General features: G+C 28.9%; 1 protein-coding gene across 2 annotated transcripts; it reads left to right on the forward strand.

Moving 5' to 3' along the window:
* Positions 1-75: 75 nt before the first annotated feature.
* Positions 76-12,203, forward strand: LOC145763528 (long-chain-fatty-acid--CoA ligase 1-like). 2 transcript variants are annotated; one of them, XM_082574987.1, is made up of 15 exons: positions 76-169; positions 661-795; positions 4,696-4,810; positions 5,262-5,329; positions 5,834-6,035; positions 6,588-6,796; positions 7,250-7,378; positions 7,522-7,625; positions 8,067-8,175; positions 8,471-8,598; positions 8,809-8,924; positions 9,415-9,683; positions 10,353-10,469; positions 10,804-11,004; positions 11,195-12,203. In XM_082574987.1, exons 1-15 carry the CDS (start codon positions 119-121, stop codon positions 11,330-11,332), a joined length of 2,091 nt encoding a protein of 696 aa, XP_082431113.1. In that variant the 5' UTR covers positions 76-118; the 3' UTR covers positions 11,333-12,203. The 2 variants fall into 2 exon arrangements, with proteins under 2 accessions (XP_082431113.1, XP_082431112.1); XM_082574986.1 differs by lacking the exons at positions 76-169; positions 661-795 and adding an exon at positions 3,561-3,790.
* Positions 12,204-14,512: the final 2,309 nt, after the last annotated feature.

Raw genomic sequence — 14,512 nt, forward strand, 5'->3', positions numbered from 1 at the left:
TAGTTTTAAACTGTGGACTGTACAATTAATATATATACTTACTGGTTAATTCATTATTTTAATGTTTTTAGAAATAAATTATTTAAAAACTTTTGTGTATCAAATTAAAATATACAAAATGTCGCAGTTAAAGAAATTTATGCCTGACTATGCAGCATTTTTTGAACAGGTAAACTGTAAAGTTACAATAATATTATTTTCAATTTTTTAGTAAATGAATTCTAATGCATATATGTTTATAGTATATAAGCATACTATAAACCGGCAGCGTGGTGTAGTGGTAAGAAGACTTGCTACACCACTATAAGGTCGTGTGTTTAATTCCCACTGCTCTCATGCTGTAGCACCCTTGAGTAAGGCATTATAAACGGTGTAAACTCCTGCTGAGCCAGCACTTAATCAACAGTATAATTATCGGGCAATTATAATCTATAATATCCCAAACTGCCACAGGCAACTCGAGACTGGGTCGGAGTAACTGATGTTACTCTATGTTTAAGTTGCGCATTCGACTTTCCCACATCGAGGATAAAGATATATACAAAACAATATATATATATATAGCATACAAGAATACTATAATTACACTGATTAAAAAATGAAGTTTTTTTAATTAATTGATGTTTTCTGACAATATTTAATAAAAATTTTTGTTTTTAGTTATCAACGAATCAACTGCTAGGCCTTGGTGCAGTTGCAATAATTACTCTTTATTGGTTGATGAAAAAAGATGAAAGAGAACCACAAAAACATTTAATTAACATCAACAAACAATCTGCTATTACTGGACATGAGGTAAAAAAATCATCGTTTTATTTTTGTTATTTAAAATTTTCATAAAACTTAAAAGTGATTTTACTTTGAAATTTTGAAAGGGTTTTTGAAATTATTTTAAATTTGTAAAGTCTGTATATATTTAATCTAAAATTAATTCAGAATATTTCCTGCAAGGACGTGCTTTGTAATTAGTCATTACGACACATAATTAATTAAATGTTCGTTACTCATTTTTTTGTTTGTATAGTTTACACTTTAAACCAATAACATTTTCCTTACACATAGACACTTTTTTGTTGGCTGTTTTGTGATATTTATTGTTTTAAAATAGAAATTAAAACCCCTTTTTAATGTTTGAATAAACTATTAGTTTAAATTTTTAACAGTTAAATTGGTAGCTAGTTATTTTTCACCTTTAGGATAATCAATAATTTTACAAACATAATTAATTATACTTAACTACAGTAAAACATGGCAAATACTTACAAACCTAATTTATCTTTTATTTGTATTCAGTGTTGTAAATTTTATTTATAATTTTACTTTAATATTTGGTATATATAAATAGGCTATATAACAAATATACAATTTTAAGTTAAAAAAAAATTTTATCAAAATTTATTTTTCAAATTTTTAATTTTTTTTATTTATTTTAAAAATCTATTTCTACAAAATAATGTTAAACCAAACCTTTAAAAAATTCAAATTCCTAAGTAAATGAAATACGATACCTAACAACCTACGCCACGTTTTGCTTTCAGGTTTTAGCATAATAACCGTTCTACCGGTTGTATAGCTTCGATTACTTCTTTAAGTGGTAGTGCTTTTATTCACTATGTGTAGTAGTCTAAAGAAGAGTGTTTTTTATGGTAAAAGCGTAAATGGAATTTTAATATTAAAGTTTTTATTTAAGTTTATGTATTTATTAAAAAAAAAACTTTTACATATTTTTATGCATTAGATTTTATGCTATTATTTAACTTAAGGTTATTTTGTATAGTAATGGTGTAATTTTTGGTAAGCCTTTTTAAAATCAATATCTACAATTGCTGTTATTTTATGAGTATAGTTATAGTGTAAGATGTTATAATATTAGAATGAGTAAAAGTGACTAACTAGAGCTAATAGTCATATTTTTCAGGGTAGTAGTTTAGGCATTAGCCACACAAAAATATATCATCAAAATTATATTCTTAAAAACCTTATAATATATATCGTGCAAAATTAACATTTTATTTAATTAAAATAAGTTTAAAAGCGTTATCTTTAAAAAATAAAACCAACTTGATATTTATTTTAACAAAACGTGTGTTAAACAATCACGCTATATTATGACGTCATACAATACGTTGTTTATCGTACGCGGACGAAGCTTACTACGCTTGAGAACACACCAATACCTCTGTAGTCTACATACAAGCGATAGATTTTCGCCCCCGGGCCAGATTCGCGGTTAGAGCGCCTTAGGCCGGACCGTTAGTTAGAGCTACTACATTTTTTAAGATTATTAAAGATGACGTCAGCCTGGTTGTTGTAGATAGGGCGGTGGTCAGTACGCAGAGCATTTTTTTTGCAAGATTGACATTACGCGATATTGATGTTAATTGTAAATTATTAAATTAAATAAATGTATGTAAATATTATAGTTAGTAATGAAGCGCTATTATGTTTTTTTTTTTTTTTTTTTTTGCGCATTGATAAAAGTAAATAATAAATACGATATACAATTAATATTACAACAATGCAACTGGAAAAAAATGACAAAATCAATTTAATGATTTAAAACATGTTATTTTAACTTTAGTTATTTTAGGTTCTGTAAGTAAGGATTGTTTAGAATCGGATAAAGCTATGTTGTAACGTTGTTATGAGTGTATTGTTATATATATTTAGAAATACCTGGAATTGTAATTTAAAGTGAAATATATTGGGTCACGTGGTTTATTTTTACCTACTATTTCTTGTTAGTTAAATTACTTTCTGTTTTTATTTCTAATATTTTTAATAAATTTAAATTTAAAAATTTCATTATAAGAAGAAAATATGGTTTAAAAATAAAAAAAAGGTTTTTCTGAATTTTGAAATCAAAAATTTCTGCCTCTGATAGTTAAATAAAACTTTAATAAAAATATTAATTACAGAAAAAATTTTAAAATATTTTTTTTACGTCGACTATATAGCCCGACATAGTTAAAATTTTTACTTTGTTTGTTTAGGAAAAGTAAACAACTTCGCATAGTATTATACGCGTTGCTATTTTATTTTCTGCAACTTTTATGACACTCTTTAAAAAATATCGAATAGTAGGTAGTTAAAGTTCTATATAATAAATTATGTTTTTTATTGTACTTTACCCTTAGTTTCAATCGTCGCTGACAATTGACATTTTGGTTGAAACTTTCTAAATAACGTTGAATGTCAGCTAGAATTTAAAGTATTTATTGTTAAGGTTATACATGGTTTGCAGCATTATTTTTGTCTGCTGCAATAAAAAAACGTTCTCAAAAATTTTGAGAGTTGGCTGTTTTAAAGAATCCATGTTTTTAGAAAGGGTTTTATGTTTTTTTGGCAATTAGAATATAATAATGTGTAGCCAGTGTTATATAGTTTAGGCAATTTGTAGTCTTATATAGGTAAAAAGTAGTTAAATATCAAAATTACATTTTGTCCAGATTGCAAAAAAATTTTTTTGGTAATATTAAATTTTCAAATAGTTTGCGATTATTTTTACGGTTCACATACAAATGCAGCACAGCTTGTAAACTTCGACATTTTTCAGTTTTTTCAGCGTTGTTAAAAGTTACTAAAAAATTTGTTAAAAATGTCGGAGCAAATTGAAACGGTTGAGCAGTCAACCCAGCAAGCCGAAAACATTCAAGAAAACGAAGAAAGCCCCCAAGAGCCGGTAAACGGTCACGTCACAGGCGATGACGACACGGCCAATGATGACGTCACGTTTTTTAATAAAATGCCGGTGCCCGAAATTTGCGCAAAACAAACAGTTTTTGTTGATGTAAGTTTGCAACGAAATATTTGAAGAATTTTTTTACAAATTGAATTGTTGCCCTTTTTTATGAATTTATTTTTGCATAGTGTTGGGTTGCAACATTCTAGAACGATTTTATATTCTAAAAGGTACAAAAATAATGTTCTTGTTTATATGGAACTATATCTAACTAGTTATTTCATTTTTTGTTGTTGCCAGGAAATTTGTTATTTTTATGACGTCATGTATAAAATGACGTCAAAGTTTGTGATTGTTTGTATAAATCAATTTAAAAAATTTTAATTAATCTGACATTTTTTGCAAGTTTTTTGCAACAACCCGTGATTAAGAATCGCGTCACTCTGTTATTGTTCCGTCGGCGAATTTAATTATGACGTCATAATTGTTTTCTGTTGCGTTATAAAGCAAGAGTCATCAATTCGTCACCTGCGATCGTTTTTTCGCGTTTCGTTTAAAAACGCGTCATAAAATGACCTAACAATACTTCCATTGTTTTAGATAATCACTCTATTATGTATGTTGTCCATTTCATTGGTTGTTTCTGTAGGTAACGTTTTAAAATATCGTGATTTAGAAATGTTTAGTAATATCCTCTTACATGAATGTATCTCTGTATTATTATTTCTGTGGGAATTTAATAAGTGTTGGACTTTGGATGGGTTGGGATGATTTTATATTCTAAGTTGTAAACATATTTGTCATGCTGTTCTTCAACAGTTACTTAGTTACTTAAATTGCTGTCATAGAAAAATGTCTTGTTTTTGCAAATTATTTTCTGAAAACAACTTTAAAAAATGCAAATAAAAAATCCACCAATTTTTAGTATGTCCCATAAAAAATATAAATTTTTTCACAAAATTGTAATTTTTTTAATGTCATGATGTAACAATTGTTTTATTATGACATCACAGGGTGAAGAACAAGTGAGAGCCTCACCCTTAATGAAACCGGGGCAACCAATTACTTGCCTCAACCCGGGAGTTGACACTCTGCATGCTGCTTTCATGAACGGACTTAAACTATCGGGTGAGGGTTGATCTTTAGTTTTCATTTTATTTAACTTTTAATGTTCAGGCTTCCAAATTGGCAGGATGGTGTAGTGGTAAGAACACTTGTCTTCACTACACGAGGTCCTGGGTTTGATCCCAATTGCCTTTATACTGTAGCCTCCCTGGATAAGGCGCTATAAACGGTATCAACTCCTGCTGAGTCAGCACTTAATCAGCAGCATAATTATCGGGCAATTATAATCTATAATATCCCAAACTGCCACAGGCAACTTAAGACTGGGTCAGGGTAACGGATGTTACTTTATGTTTAGATGAAGTCTACCTTCTGACATCATGAATAAATTTAAAAAAATGTCATTTTTATTTACAGTTTAATTGGTTTTTAGCTTTCAATGCAGGATTTTACTTTTATTTCTTTGTTAGGTTGATTTGATTTGTTTAATGTCAATTTTTTTTGATTTTTTTAGAGGGAGGACCTTGCATTGGTTGGAGACCAGCACCTGGAAAACCATACAGTTGGTTCACATACCAAGAGGTGGTTGTTTAAATTGGTATTTACCCATACTACTAAAAACCATTTGAGAACGAAACTTTTGCCTTAAAACAACATTTTACTTAAATTTGGGTCGGTTTTTTATATAAATTAACTGGCACTTTTTAGAGGAGGGGCAAGGGTAGAACGGGGTTAATAAAAGAGTTTCTTTTTTTGGGCATATGATTATTGGTCAGATGGTTTTTAATTAAATGACAAGGAACCTTTTAAAAGTTACATTTAATTTTTATTAAACATTTATTATTAATGTCAAAAAAGTTATTTAACAGCTCGGCATAGCTTTTGATACCCCCACAACCCAAGCTTAAAATGCCTTTTTCTATCTAATATATATTTTTTAACTTAGTTTTAATTTTTATCCATGCTTATATGTATTTAAATCCTTTATTTGTGTTTTATTTCGAAATATTTATAACATTTTGTACATATCTTTTTATTAAAAATTTTTACGTAAAAAATTGTAAAATGTTTTTTCTTGATTTTCAGGTTTTGGACAGAAGTCAGCATTTTGGTTCAGGATTAATCCACCAGGGGGCAGTAAGCGATCCTTCTCAATTTATCGGAATTTTCGCTCAAAATCGACCGGAATGGAAAATAACCGAACAAACCTGCAACTCATTCTCAATGGTGGTGGTTCCCCTCTATGATACTCTGGGACCAAAATCTATCCAGCATATTATTACACAATGTAAGTTACGGAACTATTTTACAATGTAAAATATTTATTCAATTTTCTAAATATATTATACTAGAAAAATTTGCAGTAACTAATTCAGTCTCAAGTTGTACTAAATTATTAATATTGGCCTTATGATATTCTCTGTTATTTATTTTACTCTTACATTTATAACTAGCAATGGGAAATTGTGATTAGTCGTTTAATTTAAATACATAACATGCCATAAGTGGAAACCAAACCCTGTCCTTAGTTTTTGAAATAAACCATATTTACAAAAAATGATTTTAAATAAATTTATGTTAATATTTAAATTAGTCGATTGCAAGCCCTATAAGCTGCATTTATTGTTGTAATATGGTGATAACTTTTAACTAATATTTGCCAGCAACAATTTACCAGCCAATTATTTTGTAGGCCTTTAAATTGATCATACATATTTTATATACTTATACACTTATTCATATCATCCACCAAGCTTTATTATCTTGAAGAGCATTATTTGTAAGGGTTTTGATATGATTTATTTCATTGTAATATTTTGAATATTGTTTTATTATTAAGGTGAGCTTAAAATCCTTGTGGTTGATAACAATAAGAAAACAGAAACAATTTTAAATGGGGTAAAAGAAGATCTATACAAGGTTGAAATCATTATTTTGATGGATGATGCTAGTGACGGTGTTAAAGCACTTGCTGCAGAGACTGGAGTAAAGTTATTGGGATTCAATGAAGTCATGGAAATAGGAAAAAATAATCTTAAAGACTTTGTAGTAAGTGTTGTTGAATTTTCATTTTGTTACCTGTAAAATATATATTATTCACTATTTATATAAATTTTAATTTATCAATTTTTGAGCGGTATATTGTTGACGGCATTTTGGTCAGGGAACTTGACTTTATTACACAAGGTTCTGGGTTTGATTCCCACTGCTACTTTAAGTCGATTTTTGGAGTATATTGATATATACAGTATGAACTTCTGCTGAGCCAACACTTAATCAGCAACTTTATTATCAGACAATTTTAAATTTGTAATATTTTAAACTGCCAAAGTCAACTTAAGACTGGGTCAGGGTAACAAATGTTACTCTATATTAGTTAAGGCTGTAAAGTTAATCTTTCTACATTAGACTTCAGGTATAAATAAATATAAAAAGGTTTAAAAAACACTAAAATATCCAAAAAATGTAATTTTAAACTTTATTTACTTATCTACCCTTTAGCCTCCAAAACCTGATGATCTTCATACGATTTGTTATACAAGTGGAACCACAGGGTTGCCAAAGGGTGTGATGTTAACTCATGGTAATCTTGTAGCTAACATAAGTGGAGTATTTGCTATTGGAAATGATGTAAGTTATTTAAAATAAATAAAAATCTGTTTAACCGATTTTTAAAATTTGGCAATTCAAGGTTCGTAAAATCACCAACTCTTAATAAACTGTATTAAATTTTTTTTTATGCAAATAAAATTATAGCTTTTATTATTTTTTAGTCTTTCTTGAAAATGAACAACCAAGATGTCCATATATCTTACCTGCCACTTGCTCATGTGTTTGAAAGAGTGGTTGCAGCCCAAATGTACAATATGGGAGGAAGGTAAGTTTATGATAGAATTTACAACATACTAGATTTTTTAATGTTCTAGCCTCTAAATGTGTTATGGCTTATACAACCTGCAGCATGGTGTAGTGGTCATAACAACTGTCTTTAGTGCATGAAGTCCGGTGTTTGATCCCCACGGCTCTCATGCTGACCTTACCACATTAAAGATAAATATATGTACAAATAAAGTTATATATATATAGTATTACCATGACCCAGTTTGGATAATTTTTAGGTTTAATTATTGCCATTTTCACTTTTGGCCGTGACTTAGCTAAAATATTTAAGAACTCTATTTGTTATTTTGGACATTTTGGCTTGCTAGCAGTTAGAATTAAACCCCAGACCTTGTGGTAAAACACATAAAATGTTTACCAACTACATAACAATATTCACAGTATTTCAAAATTAACTTTTTAATTTTTTATATTTTAGTGTTGGGTTCTTTCAAGGAGATGTTAAGCTATTATTGGATGATGTAGGTGTATTGAGACCAACTGTTTTCCCTATGGTTCCAAGGTTAATTAACAGAATGTACGACAAAGTAAGTTTTACATTTTAAATATTATTTATTTTTGCCTAAACCTAACTTTTTCTATTTTATTTAAACTTATTAATAGTTGACCGTTTTATAAGCATTTTTAATTGTTGCAATATTGTCGCAACTTTTGGCTTATATTTGCCTCCAATAATTTATCCGCGCACCACAAATGGCAGTTTTTTTATTATGTAGGTCTATAAATTTGACTTATCTCATCAACTAAGCTCCAAGCTCCAGTGTTCGGCCTTTAAAATTAAGTTTAAAATTTTCAAAAATAAAAATAAAACATTTGTTTTAGATCAACGCTGGCGTCTCAACTTCATTTGTTAAAAGTTTCTTGTTAAACCAAGCTTATAAATCAAAACTAGCAAGTTTGAAAAAGGGAATCATCTCTAGGGACACATTCTGGGATAAAGTTGTGTTTAAGTAAGTAAAAAAATGGGGGAAAATCTTTCTTAATGATCTTTTTACTATTTTTATATTTTTTAGTCCCTTAAATGAGTAATTTTGCAGTAAAAAAGGCAATTTTGATTTTACACATTTTGATCCTAAAAAGTTTTATTTATTTAGTTAATTTTTTGTCTGCAATTAATTTTTTGTCTTTTTTAAGCGTTTTATTTTTGTTCATCTTTTTAGAAAGGTGCAAAACATGATGGGAGGACGTGCAAGGATCTGCATCACAGGAGCAGCTCCTGTCTCCCTGGAGGTCATCAACTTCATGAGATGTGCTCTTGGAGTCAACTTTACCGAAGGTCAGTATTCATATAAAAAAGTAAAACGTATAAGTTTAAACTGCAGTTTGCTGTGCATTTCTTTACTATTTAAATTTTATTGTTGACCTATGTACAGTGCTGTGAGACATGCAATTAGTGGTAATTGAACCAAGAACCTTATGTTGTGGTGTTAAGTCCCTAACTGCCTCATTTAAATTTTACCTTAGGCTTAGCTTATGTACATATAGTGCCTATAACTTTATATGTACAACATGCAGTCAGTAATAATCAAACCCAGAACCTTATATAGTGATGCACAGTGCCTTAACCACTTAGATAATTCTTTACACATGTTGGTCTATAATGATACTGCCTTTAGTTTTAGCATATATGACATAAAGGCAGTGGTAGTCGAACCAGGAACCTCATGTGGTAATGCTCAGTGCCTTAACCACTTCATAATGCCATTTTTTTGGGTAAAAGTACCTAGTACTTATGATAAATTAATAAAATGCTTTACAATTTTCAGGATATGGACAGACTGAAGCCACAGCTGCTATCTGTATAACTGTACCTGGAGATTTCCAAACTGGGAGCGTTGGAACTCCAGTGGTTTGTAACACAGTAAAGTTAGTTGACGTTCCTGAAAAGAATTATTTTGCTAAGGATGGCAAGGGTGAAGTGTGTGCAAAAGGAACAAATATATTCAAGGGTTATTACAAGAATGAGGAGAAGACCAAAGAGGCTTTAGATGAGGATGGATGGCTGCATACTGGAGATGTTGGAATGTGGCTTCCTGTTAGTTTTATTTATTATTTTATTCAGTTTATCCTCAATATTTAAAAAATTTTTTCTGTTTTAAAGCAGCAAGTTTTTATACTTTTGTATATTTAAAAGTTATTTTACAATTATCCATATGATATTATCTTAGTTAAAGCTTTATTTTGTACAAGTTGAAAATATTATTAGCCTTATGCTGTTGCATTGACTAAGACAAAAGTTATTGACCGTTATATGCTATAAGTCCGGCAGCGTGGTGTAGTGGTAAGAACACTTGCTACACCACACATAAGGGCGTGGGTTCAATCCCCACTGAGCTCATGCTGTAGCGCCCTTAAGTAAGGCACTATAAACGTTACAAACTCCTGCTAAGCCAGCACTTGATCAGCAGCAGAATTATCTGGCAATTATAACCTATAATATCCCAAACTGCCACAGGCAACTTGAGACTGGGTCGAAGTAACTTATGTTACTCTATGTTTAAGTCGCGCATTCGACTTTCCAACATCGAGTATAAAAATACATACAAAAAAAAGTCGATATATTTATTTTGGAAGACTATAACCTGGACATGAATACATCTATATGTTGTTTACTAAACTTTGGTATATATTGATTCACCCTCAATTGGCAATATTTAATAATTTAACATACCATTAAAACTAATATAATTTTTACTGTTTTTAGAACGGTTCACTAAAGATAATTGACAGAAAGAAACATATTTTTAAACTGGCTCAAGGAGAATATATTGCCCCAGAAAAAATTGAACAAGTATTAGTTCAATCTCCAGCAGTTGCACAGGTATCAATAATTTGTTTTTTTAAGCAAATTACATTTTGCATTAGTTAAAACATATAAGATGTTTTCTATGGTACAAAAAAATTAACTTTCCCTTATTTTGTTGTGCTTTTATTATTTCCCCATTTCATTTACTAGCTGGTGACCTGCTATTGAGTCAGTTTTTTTAGATATCGTAATGTTGTTCTAACTAATATTTTTCGGCGATAATTTACTTGCGCACCACAAATGGCAGTTGTAATTATTTTGTAGGCCTATAAATTAAACCCAAAGATATGTGTATGTTCACCAAGCTCTATTACATATAGATAAGATATTTAAATCTGTTTTTTTGCAGGTGTTTTTGCATGGTGAAAGTCTTAAAGCTTCCCTTGTAGCAGTTTGTATCCCAGATCCTGAAACCTTTGTGCAATTCTGTAAAGATAAGGGTGTAAATGCCTCATATGATGATTTATGTGGTAATAAAGATGCAAATAAGTTGGTTTTGGAAGATGTTCTGGCCATTGGAAAAAAGAGGGGACTAAAATCTTTTGAATTGGTAAGTTTTTGCTTTTTTAAATAATGAATATTATAACATTTTGTTAATAGCAGTTTGTCGAATAATAGCAAGTTTTTTTTGTATAATTTTTATTGTATTAAGCCTAAAAAAACAAGTCAATTGTAAAACAGGGTATATTGTATTTTTAACTAAACAGGCACATTTCCTTAACTTTTTGTTTTGTATTTAGCCCAAAAAGATTCACCTTTCCAGCGAGATGTTTTCTGTTGAAAACGAGCTGATGACGCCAACATTTAAATCTCGAAGACCTCAACTTCAGACAAGATATCAAGCTGAGATCGATGAAATGTATCAGGGACTTGATTAGAATATTGGATTTTTAAAAAAGTGGAAATATATCTTGTGTATTGATAATTGTTTGATATATGAGATATGTAAATGAAAACTTTTTCATATTCAAAATATTACAAAGTATAATGTAAATAATTAAGTTTCGGTAAAGAGTACTACTTCAATATAAGTATATTCCATGGATCTGGACCAAATTTTGTTGTAAAAAGTAATACTTATGTTTAAATTATAGGAACCAAATATTTATAGTTGTCTGAACCAATAATTTAGGTGTTGTATATGTAAACCAAATCCCTAACTAAATATTAAACTATTTCATTATTATTTTAAAATAAAAATAACCTTATTTTGCTTTTAAATAGTTAAGTTATTAAAATACACAATTTTAAAACTTAAATATTTAAGAAAAGGTGTAAATTTTTTTTTTAAAATTCGAAAAACAGAACAAAATAAATAACTTATTCTTGTAACTTATTTTTATAAAAATGTAAAACTTTATGTTAATAAACGACGAATAATTTTGTTAAAATTGTATCATAAAAAATGTAATTAATTAATCCTAACAGTTTGTAATAATTTCTGTAAATTTTTGCAGGTAATGTGTAAATTTTTTTGTTTGAATTAATATGAATTTAATTTTGTTATGTAGCAAGAAGTATTTTATGTTAATATAAAATATTATAACTTAACAATTCCAGACTCAGTTAATATTCTATGTGTGTATTGTATTATGTAAATGGTATTTCCTTATTTAAAAACTTTATAATCCAAAGTTAGGAATTTTAAAATAGTATAAACTATTATTAAATGCTATGCAAATCAATTACAGGTTTTTGACCAAATTTAATGCATGAAAATGTATGTTTTTTTTCACTTGAAGGCTTTAAATAAATGTATAATTTTGTATGTGTTGTGTAATTCTATAATGGTTGAATTTTTGTTAATTTTTATCTTTCTGTATTGCAAAAATGTAACGAACAATAAATAATGATATTTACCAAAAAAGTTAAAGTTGATATTATGTTTTAAGTAGGCAAAAAAGAATTGCAAAAATATAACTAAACTGTAAAAAGTGTTTTGACCACTACAACACACTGCTGGCCAAACTAGTAAATATGCAAATACGAAATGCAAACATGTTGAACAATTTTTTTTGTATATATCTTTATCCTCGATGTGGGAAAGTCGAATGCGCGACTTAAACATAGAGTAACATTTGTTACCCCGACCCAATCTCAGATGCCTTTAGCAGTTTGGGATATGATAGATTATAATTACCTGATAATTATACTGCTGATTAAGTGCTGGCTCAGCAGGAGTTTATACCATTTATAGCGCTTTACTCAAGGGCGCTACAGCATAAGATCAGTGGAGATTGAACCAACGACCTCATGTGTGGTGTAGTATGTATTCTTACCACTACACCACGCTGCCGGCGGAGCTAGTAAATATGCAACGACAAAATGCAAACATGTTAAACAATTAAAGTCAAATGTAAAGGAAAACTAGATTTTTTTGATAAATTAAATTTATTATACAAAATACTGGCAAAGCCTTTTGATACATTAATTCATTTGTTCTTTTTAAGTAAGTAAAAAGTAATGCAAGCATATCTTTGTTTATATATAAAAAATTGTGTAAAAAAAATTTATTTCAAATCATATTATTTATTGAATAAATCTGTTTATCATTTAAATTTAAAATTCTATTTTTAGGATAGAAATAATATTTAATTTAAAAAATGTCTGAAATTTTTCCCGCCCAATTTGGACTTTGAGCGAAACGTAAAAATGTTTTGAACTTTAGTAACCCCGATAGTAACACGAAACTAGAGTTTAAATCATGATATAATAATATTTGCCAATTTAGGTTTCTAAAACACTTAATTGTATTATAAAAGTATTTTAAACTTAGAAATTAAAGTTTAAGATATAATTTAATGTATATTAATAAATTGTTAGGATAAAAATATAATTTTTTAAGCCTATAACATAGAGTTAGCTTCAGCAGCGAAGCATTTTCCTAGTTCAAAATTTTATGACAACTTACTTAATATTTGCTTTCAATTTTTAAGGTAAGAAATCGGTACCAAAATGTTTAGTTAGTATTAAAACTATTGCAAAGAAGGGTACAGCTGAATTGTTATCGTTAGAAACTTTACCTCAATAATCGTGAATTAAAAACGTGACAGTAAATTGTTAAAACATATTATTTTGTCATGAAAAGCCAATTTTTAATAATTTTGCTACAAAATTGCGCGGACTTTAGTCCTAAGCAGTCTGGCATTTTAAAATTAACAAATCTAAGATGGGCGTTGGTTAGACTAGATTTTGCTATAACTGCTTGCTAAAATTAATTACAAACCGGCGTATAAAAATCAAGCTATGACATATGGTATTAGAAGCTTATAATTGCTATCATTCGTAGCAGTAGCAGTAATATAACTGCGCAAACCTAAGTCTTGCGGCTATTATCTTACTGTTTATTTATAGTGGACATTTTTCGTTGTGCTTGGTTTGGTATCTATAGATTAAGAAAGGAATGTAGTAAAACGCCAGTATGTTGTAAGGAATTTAAACTTTAGTGTAAGTAAAAAGGTAGGTTACTTTTTAAAGGATAACTTGTAATTTACGCTGTAGTTACTATATAGTTTGGGTATATATAGGCAGATAGGGGTAAACTTTATAAATATGCATTTCATCAAACCGCAAAAAAATATAAATTTGACCAAGTTTGTAAAGGTAAAAAGATCGTTTAAAGACGGTAAATACAAGTGATTCAAATTCATATTTTGACATATTAACACATTTGTATTATATGGCAAACAGCAGACTGTAACAAAATACAGTAGCCGGGGAATTAGTATTGCCGGAAAACTGATATTATAATAAATTGTCTTTTCCTATTGTAGAGTATTACGAGTTATATCATGTTAAAACGTTGTGGATGGAGTTGTACCCAAATTCAGCTTAAAAAGTCGACAAAAATTTATATAAAATTCCTAAAATTTAATATTACTAGAGTTATTATTAGTTTTAATAAAACATTATTTGTAAAAATCGGTTTAAGGACATATAACATTAAATGTTCTGCTTTAAAATTAGTCTATTACATGTAAATGGTATCATTACATAATGTTTTTTATTTGTAGTTAAGTTACTACAGCGTAAAAATCGCACTTCGATCAGAATACGAA

Source organism: Corella eumyota, chromosome 1, assembly GCF_963082875.1.
Source record: "Corella eumyota chromosome 1, kaCorEumy4.1, whole genome shotgun sequence".
NCBI lineage: Eukaryota > Metazoa > Chordata > Ascidiacea > Phlebobranchia > Corellidae > Corella > Corella eumyota.